The 22,286-nt window shown below is 39.3% G+C and overlaps 1 protein-coding gene across 1 annotated transcript in view; it reads left to right on the forward strand.

Annotated features, from left to right (window-relative positions):
- LOC104600970 (pre-mRNA-processing factor 39-1-like) overlaps positions 1 to 22,286 on the forward strand; it is a 50,243-nt gene that overhangs the window by 27,138 nt on the left and 819 nt on the right. The window contains exons 7-13 of the mRNA XM_010264147.3: positions 255 to 398; positions 1,901 to 2,053; positions 2,139 to 2,255; positions 2,488 to 2,568; positions 2,680 to 2,829; positions 4,564 to 4,857; positions 5,510 to 5,623. Coding sequence (XP_010262449.1) covers positions 255 to 398; positions 1,901 to 2,053; positions 2,139 to 2,255; positions 2,488 to 2,568; positions 2,680 to 2,829; positions 4,564 to 4,857; positions 5,510 to 5,623 — 1,053 coding nt within the window. The remainder of the gene's footprint in view (positions 1 to 254; positions 399 to 1,900; positions 2,054 to 2,138; positions 2,256 to 2,487; positions 2,569 to 2,679; positions 2,830 to 4,563; positions 4,858 to 5,509; positions 5,624 to 22,286) is intronic.

Here is a 22,286-nt window from a genome sequence, read left to right on the forward strand (position 1 = left end):
TTCTAGGTTCATGGTATGTGTTGTATGCTAAATGTTAATTCTTTTAAAATTCTAGTGTTATACATGCAGGTATCTTGTTTTCTGCCTAACCATCTATCTGTCAGGCAAGGAGGGTCCCTCCTTTCGTATTCGAGGGGCCTCCATGTTCAGCCATCGGAGTATCCCTTATGCATTTCTCTTCATTGCTCTGTTCCATTCATTTAATTCATGCAACCTTTGAATCAAGAGTTGTGATGTCATGAATACCATTTCAGGTTGTCAAGCTTTATGAAAGATGCTTAATTGCCTGTGCTAATTATTCCGAATATTGGATACGGTATGTTTTGTGCATGGAAGCCAGTGGAACTGTGGATCTTGCTAATAATGCACTAGCTCGTGCAACACAAGTTTTTGTCAAGGTATGGGTGCTTTTTCTGCAATGTCAAATTGTTGCTGAAGTATCAAACAGCAAGACGCATAAGACAAAGATAAGAATTGTCAAACATTCATGAATTGCATGCTATACATGCCCAAAGTCTATGGAATTTAATGTGCCATAAACTATGATGTACCAGACCTTGAAAATATCATGGTTTTAATGCAGATGGAAGACAAAAAAGTATTAAGAAAAATCTAGATAAAAAAGCAGATGGTGTTTTATTATGGTCATCAGTCAACAAAATCTAAGATAAAAAACATTATGCATCGAAGTCTAAGATTGAAAGGTCGATCCTGTAAATAGAATATATCATGACCAGTTTTACTGTAGAGAAACTTCCCAGAGTAGAATTGGTTACTTCCCAATTAAAATTGCGATAAAAAAAATTTAAACTTATTCTTAATTCTCTGGGTTCCAAGATCTGCCAATAATTTGGCGGATTCCTTGGTTCATGAAGGGGTGGGTAGATAACAGCTGTGTTGAGGAGAATGTCCATTGTGTTAATACTGTAATATGTACAGGGTTCTTAATGGAATAGGGCCTTGTGAATAGTTGCTAGTGTTGCTTTCTGTAATTTATTTCTTACAGAATTATGAACACCGTGTACATAAGCACCTATTCTATTTTTTCAATAAAATCTACATTGCTGATAAAAAAGATGACTGCAAAGAAGTACTACAGGCAAATTGATCAAAAAAAAAAAAAGAAGTACTACGGGCAAAGCCATAGTTTTTTGTATTTCAATTGTTAGTCAGCATAAACTGATTCCGCTACCATTCAGGTCATATACAAGTGCTATTTAGGAGTATGATACTTGGCACCTGTACAGGGCCTACAGGGCTAGCATACTGGTGTTGGATATGATTACCGGATACTGCATGGATATTTCCAGACATACTTTAACATTTTTAAAATATGTTTAACAAATCATACTTTAAAAAATCTCTGATATGTTAGGACCTTCGGAATAACCTTGGGGAAGTTTGGGGTTTCAAATTTGTAATTTGGATAATTTATATTGAACTGTAATACTTAGTTTGTCTGGAGGTGTTGCCTCAACACCTGTCTAGGTTATATCATTTTTTCCTTTTAATGAAGTTTTATTTTTACTATAAAAAATTTAATTAAAGGGCATAAGTCTTGAATAAAATGACAAATGACATCTAGCTTCAAAAGCCAACATAATTGCATGATATAAACATATTACATGGGATACCCATACCCATATCCATATTGAGTGTTGAGGATTTTAGGAAATGGAGAGTCGTATCCCTGTTTCCTGTATACGTGTCTGTGCACATCTCTATTTGTGCATTGTAGGTTCAGGAACAAGGCCACTTGAAATATTTAGTTAAGTTGAGGTATTGCTGATGATTTTGTTTCCCTAGTCTGATAAGTTTTGGTGTGGGATTGGTTCCTTTGTGTTTTACTTCCCACCACTTTTTTTTTTACTGTGTGAAATGTTGTTGATGTCCTTGACAGAGGCAACCAGAGATACACCTTTTTGCTGCTAGATTTAAAGAGCAGAATGGTGATATTCCAGGAGCCCGTGCTGCATATCAACTAGTGCACTCTGGAATTTCACCTGGTCTCCTGGAAGCTGTTATTAAGCATGCAAATATGGAACACCGACTTGTAAGACAATTCAAACCTGTTATAGGTCCCGATCTTTATTATGTTATTATGGCTAGTTATCTAGTCTTTCTATTTGATCTTGCAGGGAAATTTACAAGATGCATTATCACTATATGAACAAGCCGTTGCCACTGAAAAGGGAAAGGAGCAATCTCAAACATTGCCAATGCTGTTTGTTCAGTATTCACGGTTTTCATACTTGGTAGGTGTGGCAGCATTTGTCCATATGAAGTATGTAGCTTTTTTTCTCTTTCATCCATGGGATCTAGAGCTGTTGGATTAGCATTTTAGAAGAATTAGTTCTAGCATTTTTTATTTGAGGTTCATTGACATGAGATTTTCATTTCGCTGAATATTGAAAGCATAGTGCATTCTATTATGGTTTGAATTGCTCAGTATATGTTGAATATTCTCTAATGCAAGCTCAATTTTAGGTTGCTGGGAATGCTGAAAAAGCAAAGGAAATTCTAGTTGAAGCCCTTGAGCATGTACAACTGTCAAAACCGCTTTTGGAGGTTTAAACTCTTCATTGTTTTTGTGCAATTCTGTTTCATGTGTTTGTTGATATTACTTCAGTCAATCACGTTTGTAGTTGACCATGGTATACTCTTCTCTGAGACATGCAGGCATTAATTCATCTAGAGGCAATACAGTCAGTCCCCAAGAATATTGATCATTTGGATTCATTAGTTGAGAAATATATTGTGCCCAGCCCTGATAATTCCAGTGTAATGAGTACTGCTGATAGAGAAGAGATATCAAGCATATACTTGGAGGTAATATCCTTTTTCTTTTGAAAATTTTTTGGGATAACCAAGAAGTAACTTATTTTTTATTTTTGAACTGTTAGCTACTGTTTTTTAATTTGCATGTGTTTTGATTTGTGATCAAGGGGCCACATTGATTACGGCTGAAGTGGCTGAACTGAATAAGTTGTTGCCATAGTTTTCAAGGCGCCAAGGCGAGGCTAGGCGACAGGGGGCACCTAGTCGCCTAGGCAATGGATTTTTTTATGTAAAAAGCATAGATCCTAGGGTAGTTCCCTAGGTACCATAACCATATTTCCTTAATAATTATTCATAATTTTCATAAGAAAAATATAAAGTTCATATTAAAGTATAGAAAATCAACATATTCATGAGAAGAAAAAGAAGGAAAACAAAACTCAAAAAATAGGGGCTGAACCCTTAGTAGTAGTAGTAGTAGGCCCTTGCGCTTTTAAAGCACTGCTTGTCGCCTAGGCACGCGCCTTGTGCCTCAGGCACAAGGCGCCCGTCTTGCGCCTTGCTTAAAAAGGCACGCGCCTCGTCTTGCGCCTTGTGCCTCAGGCACAAATTGGCCCTTGCGCTTTTAACACTGCTTGTCGCCTAGGTGCCCGTCTAGGCGTCGCCCTAACAACTATGGCTATTGCTTTGTATTTCAGTGAATAAGTTATTAAGTAGTAGGTCATTTATAAAAAAAAAAGTTATTAAGTAGGTGTGAGCTTTCTAATCACTGAATGGTTTGTTGGGTTGATTGTTTTACCTAGCCGCTGAAACTTTGTCAACTAGAAGACAAAGCAATAAGTCATTCAGTTTGATTTGCATGAATTTTTTTATTGCATGATTTGTTTCTTGTGATCTGAACGAAAATCATGTTAAGTATTAAGTTTTTTGTGTTATGAAGTATGAACATTTTGCAAGGATGTTCCAAATGCATTTTTGTGGTAGAAGGTTTTATTTTTTTCTTTGTCCAAATTTTTAATACAGGTTTTATCTGTACTTTGTTGGAGTTAATGCTCTTGAGAGAGTACAATGGCGGGATAGGATTCTTGTAGCTGATCCCAAATAGTTGGGATTAAACCTGAGTCGAGTTTTATCTGTCCTTGGTTGGAGTATTGTAATGGAAGTTTGATACAAGTGAAATTATGGAACTTAATTACAAATTTGAGAGTGTACTTGCTGCTAACAGGCTTTAGACTCATTATCTGAATGCTATCCATCAGCAAGACTGGCAGAGCAACCTGGGCTGTGATCCCACTAGCAATTTTTTGGGTGATATGGTCTGAAAGGAACTCTCAAACTTTTGATCAGAAAAAGAGTTTGGAAGAAACTGTCATTAACTTGTCTTTTGGTTTGATTGGGGACTGGCTCTCAGCAAAATGTTTAATTAGTAGAGAGCACAATCATACTTTTTTTTTTGTCAATAGACTTTTTGGTCATACTGCCCTGGAGATAGTTGTATAAAATCTTTTTGTACATGGGTGTCATGGTGTTGACATCTAGTACAATACCTTTTTCAAAATAAAAGGCCATCTATTGGGCCTGGTTGCTTGGTAGTCGTTAGAAATTACCAAAATGTTCTTACTGCAACTATTGTTATGAGTTACCTGTAGTGGTTTTTGTTCCTAAATTGTAAACGAGTTAAAAATTTAAAGAAAGCTATTCTATTGGAGTTGTCTTGTGATTATGGGAATATCATTACTCTTTCCCTTTGTTGGAAATAAATCCAGCTTCCTACCCGTTTTGCAGTTTTTGGATCTCTTTGGAAATGCATCCTTGATCAAGAAGGCTGACGATCGGCATGCCAAGCTATTTTTATGCCATAGAAACACTTCAGAATTGCGAAAACGACTTGCTGAGGATTTTCTATCTTCGGACAAGGTAAAGCTGAACAAGTCTTACACAAATTCTCCCTTATCAGCACAATCGTTGATGGGTGCATATCCAAGCACTCAGAACCAGTGGACTGCTGGATATGGGTTACAACCTCAAGCTTGGCCACAGGCACAGGGGCAGCAGTGGAACTCCAGCTATGGTCAACAGGTAGTTATCCTTCAATATGATCTCAGATGCATTTTTTATTAATAACAAGTCAAATTTTATTGATTAATATAAACAATATGTACACAGTTAGAGCATCAAGGGATAATACTTATCCCAAGCATTCATGGGAGATTATACAATTGTCTCCTTTGGATCCTTCCCCTAAAACATTTGGACTCCATATGCCCCTTGCCTAGCTAGTGCATCTGCCATACTATTTGCACACCTAGGCACCCATTGAAATGTAATCACCAACTCTTCAGCCAACTTTCTAACTTCTCTTAAAGTATATCTGAATGACCATGTTCCTTAGTTGTTTTTCAACCAGTTCACAACCACTTTAGAGTCTCTCTCCACTACAATATTCCAATATTGAGAGTTTTTTTTTTCTTAATAGGAAACAGAAGTAAGTGCGTGTGTGTTAATTTTCTGAGTTCTGCTCTTTTTGGGTAGAGGCATGGTTTTTTGGGGTTCTGAGTGGGGACAGCTACAACTTTTAATTATATACAATTGGGCTGGAAAATGGACTCAGTTCCATTTCCACTCATTTTTAAAAACAGCTCTATTTATGATGGTAGCTTCTCATTTTGTTATGTTGTAGTTTATTCTGTGTCCATCAAACATTATGCCACGTGTATCTTTATAATTTCAGGCTGGGTATGCTGGCTATGGTGGTTATGTAAGTAGCTATGCTCATCAGCAGACGCCAACTTCAGCTCCACAGACTGCTGCTTATGGTACTTATCCTCAGACATATCCTGCCCAGGTACTGTGTTAAATAAATGTGGAAATCTCAAATATGAAGTTTCTGTTAAAGATTACCTCTTTTTGCTAAAGAGCACCCTTTGCTATTAATGGATGGGATAGTCATTTCTTTACAATTTGTTTTGTTTTTTTTTTTTAAATTTTCTAAAACTCCCTGCTGGAAGGCATTACAATTTCCTTTCTTGAGTATTTTTTTTAAATGTTAGTGAAGTTGGGATGTAGCCTAAGCAATGCCTAGGCCATTGCATAGACTTGTTTCATGCCTCTAGCTCAGAATAAATAGACGGCTTTCTGTTATAGATTACCTATTTTTGCTAAAGAGCACCCTTTGCTATTAAAGGATGGGATAGTCATTTCTTTACAAATTGTTTTGTTTTGTTTTTTTAATTTTCTAAAACTCCCTGCTGGAATGCATTACAATTTCCTTTCTTGAGTTTTTTTTTTTTTTAAATCTCAGTGAAGTCGGGATGTAGCCTAAGCAATGCCTAGGCCATTGCATAAGACTTGTTTCATGCCTCTAGCTCATAGAATAAATAGATGGCTTTGTGCTGAATGTAGTCAACCAAGGATTATTATGCAACACCCAGCAACAAAATCATAGGTTTTCAACATGTTTGCTTGCATGTTTTACTTCTTCTTTTTTTATCAAGGTTTTAATAGGCTAAAGGCCAAGACAGGGCTGCTGGACTTGTTAGGTGAGGCTTAGAACGTAAGGTGTTTTGACGCAGAGGCTGATAAAAAGTCAAAAGCTCTGATTTTAATTTATAAGCAATAAAGGGCATTCAAAAATATTTATCTAAGTTCCAAATGTAATAGGAAAATGTTAAGATTGCTACAAGGAGGTGGATGTAGCATTTGCTACCACCCCAACATGAGATTTGCAGGCTACCTTTGTTGCCATCATACCCAAAAAAAGTTGCAGATTCCCACCCATTGGACTTTTAGGCCTATCAGTTTAGTGGCAGAACTTCACAAAATCATGGCTAAGGTGCCTGATCTCATATCATTTTTCCATATTAGTGAATGTAAGGCAAAGGATTTCTTCCCAGCTAGAAGTGGCCTATGGCAGGATGAACCACCCTATCTCCCTTTTTATCCACCCTAGCAATAGATGTCCTTAGCTGCCTGATCTCTAGTGTTGTTTCAAGGAGTATTATTAGAGGATTCAAGGTGGGGTGTGGTGAGAGTGTGGTCTGTTGCATACAATTCATAGATGGTATCATATACTTCTGCAAGGATGAGAGCGAACCTAGGAAAAAAGCTTCTTAGTGGGTTTCAAATTTGATACGGATAAGGAAATGAGATTTGCCAAAGTTCATGGTTACTCAACCTCTTTGTGGCCATTGAACCACTGAACCTCTTCTTAATGGGGATCAAAGAAGGCTCGTCTCTTGGAGAAAGAATTACATCATCTTCGGAGAGAAACACTCTCATTAAGCCCACCCTTGGAGAATCACTCTTATTACTTCAACTCATGTCCTTTTTAGTCTGTCACTTGCTCTTCTTGCCCCCTCAACTTACAATAGATAACTTCTTATAAACATTGTATATGGTCTTCTTTGTACATCACCAAACCATCTTAGTCCACTCCTAGGTTCCTTGAAATGACTTTGTTGCTAACCTTGTCCTTTCTAGTTATTCCATTCATGCATCTTAATGTTCACATTTCTACAACGTTCATTTTTTGGGCATGTCTTGACTCCCCAATACTTCGCTTCATACAGAAATTTTTGCCATGCAACTGTTTTATCAGTGATTTAAAAGGCGTGCCTCAGGCACGCCTAGGCGCACAAGCGAGGTGCATTTCAGGGTAGGCGCCTTGCCCAGGTCGTAGGCACAACCCTTTCAACCTCGAGGGACGTGGTACAAAGGCGGCTCGTAGAATCAGGAATGTAATATGTTTTACATCACATTAGCTACTTGAAGTAATGCAATTGAGAAAAAAAGAGGGTGTGGGTTTTATATGCTTGAAAATGTTTTATATATTTGATTTTATTTTTAAATTCTCATTTGAATATTCTTTACATGTTATATTTATGTATTTTAATGTTAGATAATAGGTTTTTTAAAATATTTATTTTAAAATTAAAGTTTATATTTTTATTAATATTATGTTTAATAAATTTTTGATTTTTTTTTGCATTTTTTGAAAATTTTGGCCTTTTTTTTAATTTTTACGCCTTGCTTAAAAAGGCAAGCACCTCGCCTTGCGCCTCAGGTGCAAATTGACCCTTGCGCCTTGCGCTTTTAAAACAGTGTTTTCTAGAATATTTCTTTTAGCCTAAGTGGTAATTGCTTATCATATAAGTCCAACCTTGCAAATCTTTGTATTTAGTTCCACTCTTCCTTTAAAATCCCAGCTTTAATAGCTAAGAGATTGGTGAAGTTGATGAGAGATTTCCTATAGGAGCCGGGTGAAATAAGGAATTTCCACCTTATCAAATGGGAGGTAGATTGTGGATTGAAAAAGGGTGGGGGCTTAGGCATGGGAAAATCATTAAAAGAAACTCCTAATTGTTAGGGAAAGGTTTGTTGAGATTCCTAATTGATGTCAGTAAACTATGACAAACTATTATCAAGAGCATCTATGGGATGACACCAAACGGGTGGGAAGCAAAGGAGGCTTTGAGCATGGTTTCAAATGCCACGACATTTCGCTAATGTTGCCCGACATATGTCGATGTCGAGGCTCACTGACATGAAAATGGATGGTAATATAAAGTTTACATTATTTCGGTCGATATTTCCTATATTTCGGAAATGTTGACCAAATCGGTCCAAATAACAAAAAAAAAAGACGGTTTTCCTATTATGTTGACAGGATGTCGACTAATGTACATTTTGATGAATGATAATAAATTTATTAATTCAGAAGTAGATTTAGAGTGAGTTCATACAACATCCCAGGGAGAGGTGCGAGCTGCAGCCCCTTGACTAATGTACATTAATAATATAATATATTAGTATGTTATATTAATATAGTACAATATATTAATATAAATTATTCCATTAAAATTTCTATTTAATATTTCAAATAAAATATTTACAAAAAAAGAATTAACAAAAGAATAAATTAATTACTTTATAATATAAAACATAAAATATTTTTCAAGTAATAAAATATTAACTAGTTAGTATTTTTAAAATATTTATTAAAATCAGAAAATGTTTATTAAATTTTATAATAAACCATATTCTAAATTTAATATAAAAATCAGAATAAATTTATTATATTTTATACTAAATCATAATTTATTATAAATTTAGTATTCAAAATCATAATAAATTCATTAAGTTTTTTAAGAAATCAGAATTTGTCATAATCTTAATACTACAAAAAGGAGAATCAGTTTATTAAATTTATAATAAAACATAATGTATTATAACTTTAATATTTAAAAAATCAGAATAAATATATTTCTATTTACTAGTGTGAAATAAATATATTAGAATTTATGATAAATCAGAACTAAAAACAAGAAAAGAAAATATCAGTTAATCTTGTAAAAACATCAAAATGCATAATAAATCAGTAAATCGTCATTTACTAATTTGTTATTGATCTTAGTTCCTTAGCTTTATATAATGATTGGGAATAAGATAATAGTCTAGAAATATGTATTAATACTTCTTTTATCATTTTACAAAATATCATTGCATATTTCCATATATTTCATAATATTTCCACAATGTCTCTAATTTTTACAATATTTCCCCTCGACATTTCCGACATATGTCCTATATTTTGGTAAGCGACATTTACATCGACATCGACATTTTAAACCTTGGCTCTAAGGATATCCTTCCCTTAGAAACAATATTTGACCCATATCATTCCTTTTTTGGAGAGAAGGTAAAGTATAAATACATTAATATCAACAGAAAGTACAGTACTCAGGGGCCCTAAAAACCTGTCCCCTCTAACATTGACCCCCTACCCTGCTTTACAAAAAGATTGTCATGTACAAAAAGGACTCAAAGCCTACACCTTAAACAACCTAATACAATGCAACCATGAAAACATCTTTCCCAAAATTTTCTGATAAATAGCATCAGCAGAACTAGACTTGTTTTTGAAGACCCTAGCATTCATCTACTGCCAAAGACACCAAAACACCACCGCTGGAGTTATATTCCAGATCAGCTTTTGGGAGGACTTACGAAGGGAGGATACTAACTTCAAAGAAAGATTTCCTATTATTTACTTATCCTTAATAACGTGTGTTTGGACCCCTCTGAACCAAATAAATGCATTTAGACTCCCCAACATAAGGGCCTTTTTTTTCATGGGCCTCCTTGTTTAAATTTTTGTGCCTTTCTTCACTCCCTCTTGTTTTTTCCTTCTAAGGAGGCTTTGTGTAGATCTATTCCACCCAAAGTAGGACTGTAGGAGCCTTATTGGGAACTGGCTCATGGGAAGATCAAACTGGTTTCTCCAAATTGGTGTGTTCTCTATGAATTCAATGGAGAGAGTTATCTTTTACTTATCTCCTATCCTTTTACTATAGATGGAATTGCTTATTCTCTTTGTTTGGGTGCATGTGGAATCTGCCAATGAAGGTGAAGATACTTTTTGTCCTTATATTTCTGCTTGGCCTAAGAAAAGTGGAAGACTTATGTGGAGATGTGTGAGAACAACATGGATCTCTACCATTTGGGAAGAGAGGAATTCTAGAATATTCTCTTTTGATGATATATCGAGAAATTGGGTGCTCATGGCAAGAAATGCTTCTAGAAAGGAGAGAGTGAAACCGATGTAGATGGCTCCTCTTGAAGGATACTTGAAGTTTAAATTTTGATGGGAGTAGTAAAGGCAACCCATGAACCTCTGGTATAGGAGGGGTGGTGAGAGATAAAGGACATATTATTTGCTTTGTTCTCAAGTCCATTAGGAGTGGGTAATTCTATTAGAGCTGAATTGCTTGCTGCATTACAAGGATTGCATATTGTAGTGATTTAAAAGGCACACCTAGGTGCACAAGTGAGGTGCATTTTAGGGTAGGCACCTCGCCCAGGTCCTAGGTGCAACACTTTTAAAAGGCGCACGCCTGGTGCACCTAGGCATGCGCTTTGGCCCAGGCGTGCGCCTTTTGAAAATCGTACATTTTTTTTTGCTTTTTTTTTTAACCTAGCGGCTGGGCTGGGGGCTTCGCCCCTGGACCCCCGACCATGCCCCTCGAGTAAAGCCCAAACATGGACTTGCTTGGGCTTGCCTTGAGGGGCATGGCACAAAGGTGACTCATAGAATCAGGAATGTAATATGTTTTACATCACATTAGCTACTTGAAGTAATGCAATTGAGGAAAAAAAGAGTGGGCTTTACATACTTGGAAATGTTTTATATGTTTGATTTTATTTTTAAGTTTTCATTTGAATATGCTTTACGTGTTATGTTTATGTATTTTAATTTTAGATAATAGGTTTTTTAAACCATTAATTTTAAAATTTAAGTTTATATTTCTTATTAATATCATGTTTAATATTTACTTTTGCATTTTTTTAACTTTTTGGCATTTTGTTGAATTTTTTGACATTTCTTTTTGAAATTTTAACGATTTTTTGTATTTTTGTGCCTTGTGCCTCTCGCCTTGGGTGCCCTTGCACCTTTTTTGCACCTTGTGCTTTTAAAACACTGGCATATTGCAAATGATATGAATATGGTAAATGTGATGATTGAAGGGGACTCTAAAACTGGTGGTGGGGTGGCTGAATAACCATGAGTCCATAATTTTGTGTTATAGGAATAAGACGAAAAAAATTTAGATGGCTCTCTAGAAATATGAATCTTGAAAGTACAATGGGTAAGAAGAGCAGCTAATGATTGGGGGGGGGATACTTTAGCTAAATAATGGGTGTGTAGAAATAAATTGGGCTAAATTGTAATTGGAACTTCTATATTGATGGAAAAGGTAGCACCCCATGCCTCTCTAAGCGATGCTTATAATGCCAACTTTAAGGATTAATAAAGCTTATTTTACTTGCAGAAAATTCCTAATATCTACAACCTGTCTTTGAATAAGAACAAAATTAGTTGTCATTGTCTAATTAGTGCTCCATCAGGACTTGTCTAATTAGTGCTCTATCTGGATCCTCCACATCTGACAGTAGAGCTTGATGAGTACCTTGTCCATCTGGCAGTTCTCATGTTCTTTTTTTTTTCATTCTTTACTCTCTTCTGTCTCCCTCCCAAGGACTTCCCTGGTTAAAGTTATTTGGTTGGATTCCACTCCTCAAGATCTGGGCATTCTCTTGGAAGGTTTACCATCAGAAGATAAATACTTGTGATATCTTACAGAAGAAAATAAATTCCTAATATCTACAGCCTGTCCCTTAATGTCTGCCTCCTAAGCATGGCAAGTGGTGAAACTACTTTCCACCTGCTAATCTTCTTCTTTTCTTCTAAATCTTTTTGGCTTCAGCTGGTCATTTTGTTGGTGTATTTGAACACAGTTTTTACAATACAAGAAGAAAAGATGTAAAATGATGTGGAGATGCACTAGGGCGGCTGTACTTTGGATGATTTGGGAAGAAAGAGAGTAGAATTTTCAAGGAAGTGGATCATAGAAAGGAACCTTTGTTGGGAAACATAATAATATAATGAGTGGCAAACTGGGTAAAAGTAACTTCGGGGCCGTTTGGCAAGTCTTTTTGGGAAGATCTTCTAGTATCTCTGACAGTCAAAAGACGCATTGAGTTTTTGCATAAAGATCTGAGCGGACCGGAGCTAGTTTGGCAGATACATGTCTTTCTGTGCCTTTCCGCGCGAGAATAGAACGCAAAAGATGCGAAAAGCTTCATTTAGAGCTTCCCAAAATCAGCCCCAAATGGGCTTCTTGCGTCTTTTCGGCGCTCCAGCTTTTGGCAGCTAGATCTTCTGCAAACCAAATGGGAATAGACTGAAAATCGGTCTGCCCGGCTTGTAAACAGCCGAAAGACCGCGCAGAAAGACACGCCAAACGGGCCCTCCATTGTTCATCTACCTCATGCATGTCGCAAATATGTTGTTGGTCTCCGCCACCTTCCAACTGGGTGAGACTGAAATTTAACGGCTGTAGTTTGGGTAACACAGGACCATTAGGCATGGGGGAGTCTTTGGAATCAAGACGGAGCAGTTTTGACCATCTATTTGGGTCCTATAAGCCATGGAAACTTAGTGAAGTCAGATTTAATGGTCTTACTACATGGTCTGAGATTAGTGCAATCTCTCAATTTCATAAATCTGTTTGTGGAAGGTGACTCAACAACTGTCATTGTATGGCTAAGTATAATAGGTCAGGCTCATGGTATTATAGAAAATATAAGTGAACTATGAAACCTAGCAAGGGAAATGAGTGCAAGATTCTCATGGACAATGGCCATGAAACATAGCATGACAATCAATTCCCAATGGGTCGGCAGATCAGCTAATGCTTTGTCAGATTCTTTGGCTAAGCAAGGGGTTTCTCGGGTATCTTTGCATTGGGCTAATTTCATAGTTGTCAAGGTGCCTAGGCAACTAGGTGGGCACTTAGGCGATGGAATCTGAAAGCATATAATTTAAAGATCCCTACTTCTCTTAAGCTACTTTATTAGTTTTTTATACTAACCAACATACCTGTATACTTATAAAACCATTCAAATGAGTAATTAACTATAAATTTCATATAAAAACATAAACATGCCATCATAAATACATCATTTACATAATATATTAATTTCAATGTTTAATAACAAGAAATGCAGCAAGAAGAAGAGAAAAATAAAGGGGCTCTGTTTCATTCCCAAAAGAAAATTCTTAAAAAAATAAGAAAATAAAGATGCATGAACAAGAGGATGACTTGGACTGTGCTTAACGGGTGTAGACCCTATTTCAGGCCACTAAAAAGGTTGAATGCAGCTCAAAAAAGGAGAAATATAAGGGGACGGAGCCCCTCTTTCATACCAAAATAAATAAATAGTGCAAAAATACAGGAAAAAATTTAGAACATTGAGGGGCAGCCCCTGTTTTGTTTTCAACAATATTTCTTAAACAAATGTAAGAAAAAAAATACAGGAGCAAAGGACGACTTAACGAAGAAGAAGAATGGAAACTCTTCTCAGTCGTCTGTCTTCTCTGGACAATTAGATCAACCAATGACATGGTAGGTACTCTTGCAAGAAAAGGGGTGGACAGATGTCGAATATATTAGGGAACAATCTAAAATGATATAATGTAAAGCGTAAACAAGGGGATTGCATTGGATTTTACTATTCATGTCTACTTGTAGCAACAATAAACACATTGTATAAGGAGCCCTAGTTGTAAGATTAGCACATTGACTAGTCTATGATGCATAGGATGGTGCAAAGCCTGAGGTTCATCCTGCTCTAAAAATTAGTTTTGACCTACCATGTTTACTGTTGGATTGGAAGCAACTCCTGTATCACCTCCTAGTTGTAGGCTTAGCATTCCCAATGTGATACTGTCATGCATGTGCATGTCTATATAAAGCTACTAAAGGGTTGTGGGATCAATTCTTATAAAAATTATTTTATGAATGTTATCAATAATATCAACAATACATAATATCTATATTTATAAAAAAAATACATAATATCCAAGTTATTTAGTTCATTTAAAACATAAAATATTGTATTTTGGCAAATTTAAATTGAATTTATTAATGATATATATAATATCAGAATGTTATCCTAGTGAAATCAGAATCTGATGGGTAGGATTCAATTTTATTTTCAATATTAATAGGATCTATTTTAAATAGATAGATCCAATCCCAATCTGATAAATTTACCTCCCTAATTGAGGTTATAGCCCCAAATAATTAGGGCTAAAAGGTCTAGACCTCATAGCCTTTTAAACTCATGGATTAGAGTGAAGGGGATTGGAGTTTTCAATAAAGGACTGAGGCAGGCTGGTGAGAACCCAGAGACTGGCCCAAGCCCAGCCCGCTATGCCAATGGACCACGACCACTAATTACGATGGTGTATACACAGAAGAGGAACCCCCGCCCAGCACTAGAGCAGCTCTAGGCCACGTTCGATGGAATCACAACTAATTCCATCAAGAATAAGATGTGCCTTCCATCAATCGAGAATAAGAAGAAACAAAGCTTTCTCTCTCTCTCTCTCTCTCTCTCTCTCTCTCTCTCTTTGGAGGTCGGTTCCCCTCGAAGGAACCCTGAGATAGGCAGATAGGCAGTAACCTATCATCTGGTATCAGAGCCTCTTCGTTTCACCATGCCTAACACACGATCAGCCTCTATAGACGATTGGATGGATCGCTTGGAAGTCAACATGCACCATGTGATGGCGGAATTGAAGGAGTTGAAGGAGGTGTTGTATGTAATAGCTCCCCAGCAACGGGAGAAGTCGGTGGCGGCGAGCTGGGATAATGAATTGGAGGAGTCCAATAGTAGTGGAGGAAGACGTCCGGGAACCTACGGGGGAAGATATGCTAAGCTCAACTTTCTGACGTTTTCTGGAGGAGACCCTATTCTGTGGATTTTCAAGGCGGAACAGTACTTGAGTTCATGAGACCCCTGGTCATTAGCGGGTGATTGTCGCCTTATTCCATCTCGATGGCGACGCCATCCTCTGGTTCTAGTGGTTTCGGAGAGCCCGCCCACAAATCTCGTGGCAAGACTCCACTGATGCTCTCTGTGTACACTTCGTGTCGATAGCCTACGACGACTGGATGAGGTTCTTTCAAAGCTGAAACAGACAAGGACGGTTCGGGAGTACCAGGGTGGAAGTTAAAGCGTGGAGACCTTCGACCTTATTGGCAGCTGTTGGGTTAGCCCGTCTTCAGGAAGAATGCCTGGACTGGTCCAGGTGAGTAAATCGGACCATTGGACTGATTCTTAAGCCTCCGCCCCCCAAGTCAAATGGGCTTTTGCCTCGGCCCAATATCGGGCCAGACACAACCACCTCCCAATGGCCCAAAATACCTTTCCGATGCCTGTCCTGGGCTGAAATGCAGGCCTAGCGAGAGAAGGGTTTGTGTTATAATTGTGAGGAGAAATTTGGCCCAGGCCATAAATGCAAAGCCCAACAAGTGTTCCTCTTGCAAACAGAAGATTCCAAAGGAGAAATGGAGGTTCCTGCCCCTAGTGAAGATGAGCCCGTGATCCTTGAAATAGAACCGGAGATCTCTCTCAATGCATTAAATGGTTCGGCATCTACAGGGGTTATGAAGGTTACAGGACAGCTTTGGGGGCGTTTGGTGACTGTTTTGATAGACAACAGCAGTACCCTCAACTTTGTGGCTCAGATTTTGGCCCAACAACTAGGTATTGCTGTCAACTATTATCCTTCCTTTCCCGTTCATGTTGCAGATGGAAACAAAATAGTATGTGATGGTATCTGTAGAAATGAGAAGTTGTTCATTCAGGGCCATAAATTTACAATGGACCTCTACCCCCTAGAATTTAGTGGGGCAGATTTTGTGCTAGGGGTTCGACGGTTGTGCCAATTAGGCCTAGTAAGGCGTAACTGGGCTCAGATGACCATGGATTTTGAGTTACAGGGAACTCCCTACCGTCTACAAGGCCTGGGACCCCCGACCCTTAAATCGGGTGATGCCCGAACCCTCTTAAAGTTAAGCCACGGGAAAGGGTGTCCTGTACTCATGCATATAGGTCACGAATCCCTAGGCCCAAGTCTCAGCCTAGACCCAAATCAGTAACTCAGTGATCAAGATGTGGCCAATTTGCAAGACCTTTTGAACCATTATGTGGATGTGTTTGTGGAACCTGATCATCTACCCCCCGCCCGAGCACAAGACCACCGTATACCCTTACTGCCAGGGGCAACACCCACTAATGTGTGCCCCTATCGTTACCCCTATTACCAGAAGACAGAAATAGAAAAAATTGTGAAGGAGCTGATGGAGAAGAAACACATTCAGACGAGCATCAGCCCGTTTTCTTCTCCCGTGCTATTGGTAAAACAGAAGGATGGATCCTAGAGATTTTGTGTGGATTATAGGGCCCTAAATAAAATTACCATTAAGGATCGGTTTCCGATTCCTATAGTAGAGAGCTTCTAGATGAATTGGGAGGATCCCAGCCCAGTTCTTCTCCAAAATGGACTTGCGGTCAGGGTACCACCAGATAAGGGTCCACCCGGAAGACATACCCAAGACGGCTTTTCGTACCCACGATGGCCATTATGAATTCCGAGTTATGTCGTTTGGGCTAACCAATGCACCTTCTACTTTTCAGTCCATTATGAATGACATATTTAGGCCTTTCCTAAGGCGTTTCATACTGGTGTTCTTTGATGCTATTCTGGTTTAGAGCCGTGATTGGCCCACACACTTGCAGCATCTTGAAAGAACTTTGGAGGTATTGCGAGAAAATGGGTTCTATGGCAAATTGTGTAAGTGTTTGGGCCATATAGTCACAGCAAGGCAGGTTATGGCCGACCCAGAGAAGACCTCTTGCATTCAGGCCTGGCCCACCCCCATTACAGTGAAGGCTCTCAGAGGGTTCCTTGGCCTCACAGGCTGCTACAGGCGTTTTATTCCTGGATACGGGTCGATTACAGCACCATTAACTCAGTTGTTGAAGTGGGACTCCTTTATCTGGGGACCTGAAGCCCAGCAGACCTTTGAAAACCTGAAGAGGGCTGTATCCACACCGCCCGTTCTGATGCTACCAGATTTCAATGAGACCTTTGTGTTAGAATGTGATGCCTCGGGTATAGGCTTAGGCGAAGTTTTGATGCAAAAAGGAAAACCCTTGGCCTACTACAGTAAGGCCTTGACAGCCCAGGCTCAAAGTTATTCTACTTATGTAAAGGAACTCATGGCTGTTGTTTTCGCCGTCCAGAAATGGCGGGCTTATTTATTGGGCCGGCATTTCATCATTCAAATAGACAAGAAGTGTCAAGTTCTTGTTGGAGCAATGGGTCCACACAGAAGATCAGCAAAAATCGTGGGTACGACTACTCTATTGAATACAAACCTGGGCCCACCAACAAGGCAGGAGATGCCCTCTCTAGGGTAATTGAGTTTCATCAGTTGACGGGCTCCCAACCCACTTACCCCTTGTTTGAAGCAATCAGGTTGGAGGCTCGTAAGGCACCAGAATTGGCCCAGATACGGGCCTGTTATCAGCAAGATCCCACCACAGTGCCAGGATACAGCATGATGGGCCTAGATCTCCTATACAAGGGTCAGTACGTGCTACCTTCCTCCTCACCACACATTCCTGCTCTCTTACGACTATTTCATTATTCACCTCAAGGGGGGCACTTTGGTGTTTTGCGAACTTATAAATGGCCGTCTTCACACTAGTATTGGGCTGGTATGAGAAGAAGGGTCCAACAATATGTGGCTGCCTGTACTATTTGTCAGCAGCAGAAGTATGATTCCCAGGCACCTCTCGGATTGATGCAGCCTCTCAAAATACCCGCCTAGGTGTGGGAGGAGATCTCAATGGACTTCATTACTGGGTTGCCCAAGTCCAACCGGTATTTAGTTATAATGGTGGTCATTGATCGCCTGAGCAAGTATGCACACTTCTCAGCACTTCTGCACCCTTACACTTCTGCAATGGTTGCTGAAATTTTTATCAGAGATGTTGCCAAGTTACATGGAACTCCGAAGTCAATTGTCTCGGATCGGGATCCAGCCTTAACCAGTTTTGGAGGGAGTATTTCCAACTTCAGGGGACTAAGCTATATCGGTCCACCAGCTATCATCCACAGTCCGACGGCCAAACTGAGGTGGTAAATAGGTGCTTGGAGACATATTTGAGGTGTTTTACAGGGGACAGGCCACGACAATAGGCCTAGTGGTTACCTTGGGCTGAGTACTGGTTCAACTCTACATATCAAGGGGCAACAGGCATGACCCCCTTCAAGGCCATGTATGGAAGGGATCCTCCCGCCATCTTGCGGTCCACTAATGTGGCCGCGGTGGAGACACAATTGATCAATAGAGATGAGATACTACAGGAGCTTAAGTTCAACCTGAACCGGGCCCAACAAAGGATGAAGTTCTACTACGATAAGAAGCATCTTGAGGTAGAGTATCAGGTCGGGGAATATGTTTACCTGAAGTTGCAACCCTACCGTCAATCTCAATCACAAAGAGGGCTTGGCTGAAATTTGGACCCCGTTACTTCGGTCCTTACAAGATCCTGGAGGGAATTGGTCCTGTTGCCTACAAGTTGGAGCTTCACCCCTCCTCCTGCATTTACCCAGTCTTCCATGTATCCTTGCTCAAGAAGTGCACCAGCCCCCAGGCCATCATCAGCCCAACATTGCCCACATTCACTGATGACGGAGGCCTAGTTACTGAACCCAAGACCATTACGGACTTCAGGTGGGTTAAGAAAGGGAAGCAGGTCATCCAGGAGGCTCTAGTTGAGTGGGAGGGACTACCTAGAACAGACTGCCATTTGGGAACCTTACTCGGAGTTGCAAATCCAGTTCCCAGATCTTGACCTTGAGGCCAAGGTCAATCTGAAGGAGGGAGGAGATGGTGAGAACCCAGAGGCTGGCCCAAGCAAAGCCCGCTATACCATTGGACCACGACCACCAATCACGATGGTGTATACACAGAAGAGGAACCCCTGCCCAGCACCAGAGCAGCTCTAGGCCCAAGCCCATCCATCGAGAATAAGCTGTGCCTTCTATCAATCGAGAATAAGAATACAGAGCTCTCTCTCTCTCTCTCTGGAGGTCAGTTACCCTCGAAGGAACCCTGAGGTAGGCAGTAACCTATCACAGGCTGAGGGGATGTAATAAGCTTAACTGTTTTGAAGGTCAGTACTGATCATATAATGTATTGCTTTTTTTTAATTTTTTTGTAGAGTAATATATAATGTATTGGTATATATAGCATGGCGATGTCAGTGGGATGCAGAGTAGACTCACTCCCAACAAAGTACTTGGGGCTGCCACTGGGTACTAATTATAAGTCCAAAGAGATTGGTGCTCCTGTTATCGAATGTACGAGTAAGAAGATGGCTGAAAGGAAAAGTGTTTTGTTATCAAAACGTGGCAAGGTAAGTTTGATACAGAGTGCTCTATTTTCCTATAAAATTTATGAATATATTCTCTCTCTTTTTCACCATCCATTGGAGATCATCCATCAGCTTGAGAAACTAAGGCGTGATTTCTTATGAGAAGGGGCAGAGGACCAAAAGAGCGTCATATGGTGGCTTGGGATCAGGTCTGTCTTCCCAAATTGAAAGGGGGAATTGGTTTGCACTCATTTAAATCTATGAATACTGCCCTCTTAGGCTAGTGTATTTGGCGGTTTGGTATTTGGAGACAAACTTTGTTGATGAGCTTAATTCAAGTATTGGGTGGATGTGTTGGATTGGATTACAAATTCCATTTTACAATCTTATGTGTCTAGCTGTTGAAAGGACATCATGAAGCAATTGGACTCCTCACAGTGGATTTCCTTAAAAGTGGGAAGTGGTGAGAGAATCTGCTTCTGGAAGGATATTTGGTGTGGCCTTCACATTTTTGAGTTGGCAAGAGACAAAGAAATCTCGGTGTGTATTGATAAAAAAAAAAAAAAAAAGTCTCAGTGTGGAGCTGTTATGGAATCATTGAAGATCATGTGGTGTCGACTCCTAGCCTGATGTCAAATATTCAGGCCTGGGAAGCGGAGGAACTATGTTCTTTGTTGGTAAGAATCTATTCCATCCCCCCCCCTCCCCGGTGTACCCGATTGCAGAATCTGGAGAGGGAGTAATGGTGGGTCTTTCTCTGTTAAATCCTACTCCCTCTTGTTGGCAGCTCAAGGTTCAGATGATGACCCTTGGAAGTGGATTTGGAAGTTAGGGGTGCTTTCTAAAGTTGTACTTTTTCATAGGCTGTGATCTTAAACAAGATCCAAACTATAGACAATCTTATGATTAGTGGCATGGTGATTGTGATACTCTTCATGTGAGAATGGTTGGGAATCAGTCAGCCATCTACTCCACTGCCCATACTCAACATCTGTACTCTGTTTTCCGTCTGGCCTGAAGAGGATTTCAGCAACTAGGACCATCTTTTCCTCTTTTCATTTTCTGGGTGGGAGAGGAACAGTTGTATTTTCAGAGGCTCAGCATCTCCAGTGGAAGCTGTGGTTGGTAATTGAAAGACTATTAATGGGTCACTCTGAAGAGGAATTTGGGATCTTCTTTTCATCAATTATGTAACCATTGGAACCAAATCATTGGCATTCTCATTTTCGGCTGATCTCTTGTTGTCGTATCGTTTTTGTAAATGATGTGAATAGTTTACACCAAGGTTTTAAAAAACCGACCTGGAAACGGAACTGCTGTGGCCACCGGTTTCTGGGTCGAATGGTTCAGGTGGTTTGGATTATGAGGCCAAATATTGTTTGTTACTCAAAGTCTTTTATGAGTAAGAGAGACTATGAGTATGTGGTTGTCAGCTGAGAAAGAAAGAAAGAACACCAGCGATGACAATGGTGATGGAGACAGCGACAACAGAAATGCAGATCTCAGATCCGAGAACTGAGATCTGATTTTTCTCCAACCTCTACAATCTTGTTTTCTCTTCAGTCGCTCTCTGCAAATGTTTTAAAAACCGACCTGGAGGGCGAACCATTTTTGCCTCCGGTTTGCAGGTCACCGGTTTGACTGACTGGGTTGAACAGTTCAGACCATGCCGTGTCAGCACATGTATGCATTAAGTATATATATATATATATGTGTGTGTGTGTGTGTACAAATACATATTTTAACAATAGATAATGTATAAATATGTTTTAGATATGTTATATATGTATTATTTTATATTTAATTTATGTTTTTAAATTCATTTTTTTAATTTTTTTTATTTATAAAAATATTAAAAATTGCAATTGAGGTCAAAAAAGGGTTTTTTTGCAAAAAATGCAATTTGGGACAGATATTGAAAAGTTACCCAAAGTAAAAAAAATGGACATCGGAGTGCAAAGTTATCGCCTCCGAAAGTTTGCATGCATTGAGTATGCAACCTGTGACCTGGTCACCGGGTCAACAGTTGAACTGGCTGGGTCGAATGGTTCTTGACCAAGTCTATGGTTTTTGACCACCTGACGGTTCTTGACTGAACTGAACCCGGAATTCTGTCTGGGTAACGGTTCAAATGGTTTGACCGTCCGGGTCAACGGCAGGTAACATTGCTCTCTGCTGTCTGGGTTGAATGGGTCAACAGTTTGACTGCCCGATTTAGTGGTTCTCAGACCATGTTAAGGGTGAAACGGAACCGGTTGCCTGGACAGTTTCTAGGCCGAACGGTCTGTCCTTTTGGGTCAATGACGGTTCGAAAACACTGGTTTACACTCTCTGCCCTTTTTCTTGGAGGAGCTGTATTCACTAGGGATTTTTCCCCTCTTCAGCAATACAATACTTGTCTTCCTAAAAAAGAAAAATCATATAGCATGACAACATTCTCTATGCTTGTGGTTTTCCTATTGCCCATATATTGCCTACATAGGCCTGGTTTAGGGAGTCAAAAACATCCACATGTTGCCTGGTAAGATTAGACTATGAGGAATTTTCCATGTCACAACCCTGCCCCAAGAGGCTCCATATTTCCAGCACATATCCATTATTGGCGAAGCATGTTTGAGGCTTTGAGTCCCATGAAAACCCTTTTCTATTACTAGTTTATTTTTTGAAATTAAAACCTTGAATCTTCAATAGCTTACTTTGGTGAAAGTCCG

Source organism: Nelumbo nucifera, chromosome 3 (assembly GCF_055504915.1).
Source record: "Nelumbo nucifera cultivar China Antique chromosome 3, China Antique-T2T, whole genome shotgun sequence".
NCBI lineage: Eukaryota > Viridiplantae > Streptophyta > Magnoliopsida > Proteales > Nelumbonaceae > Nelumbo > Nelumbo nucifera.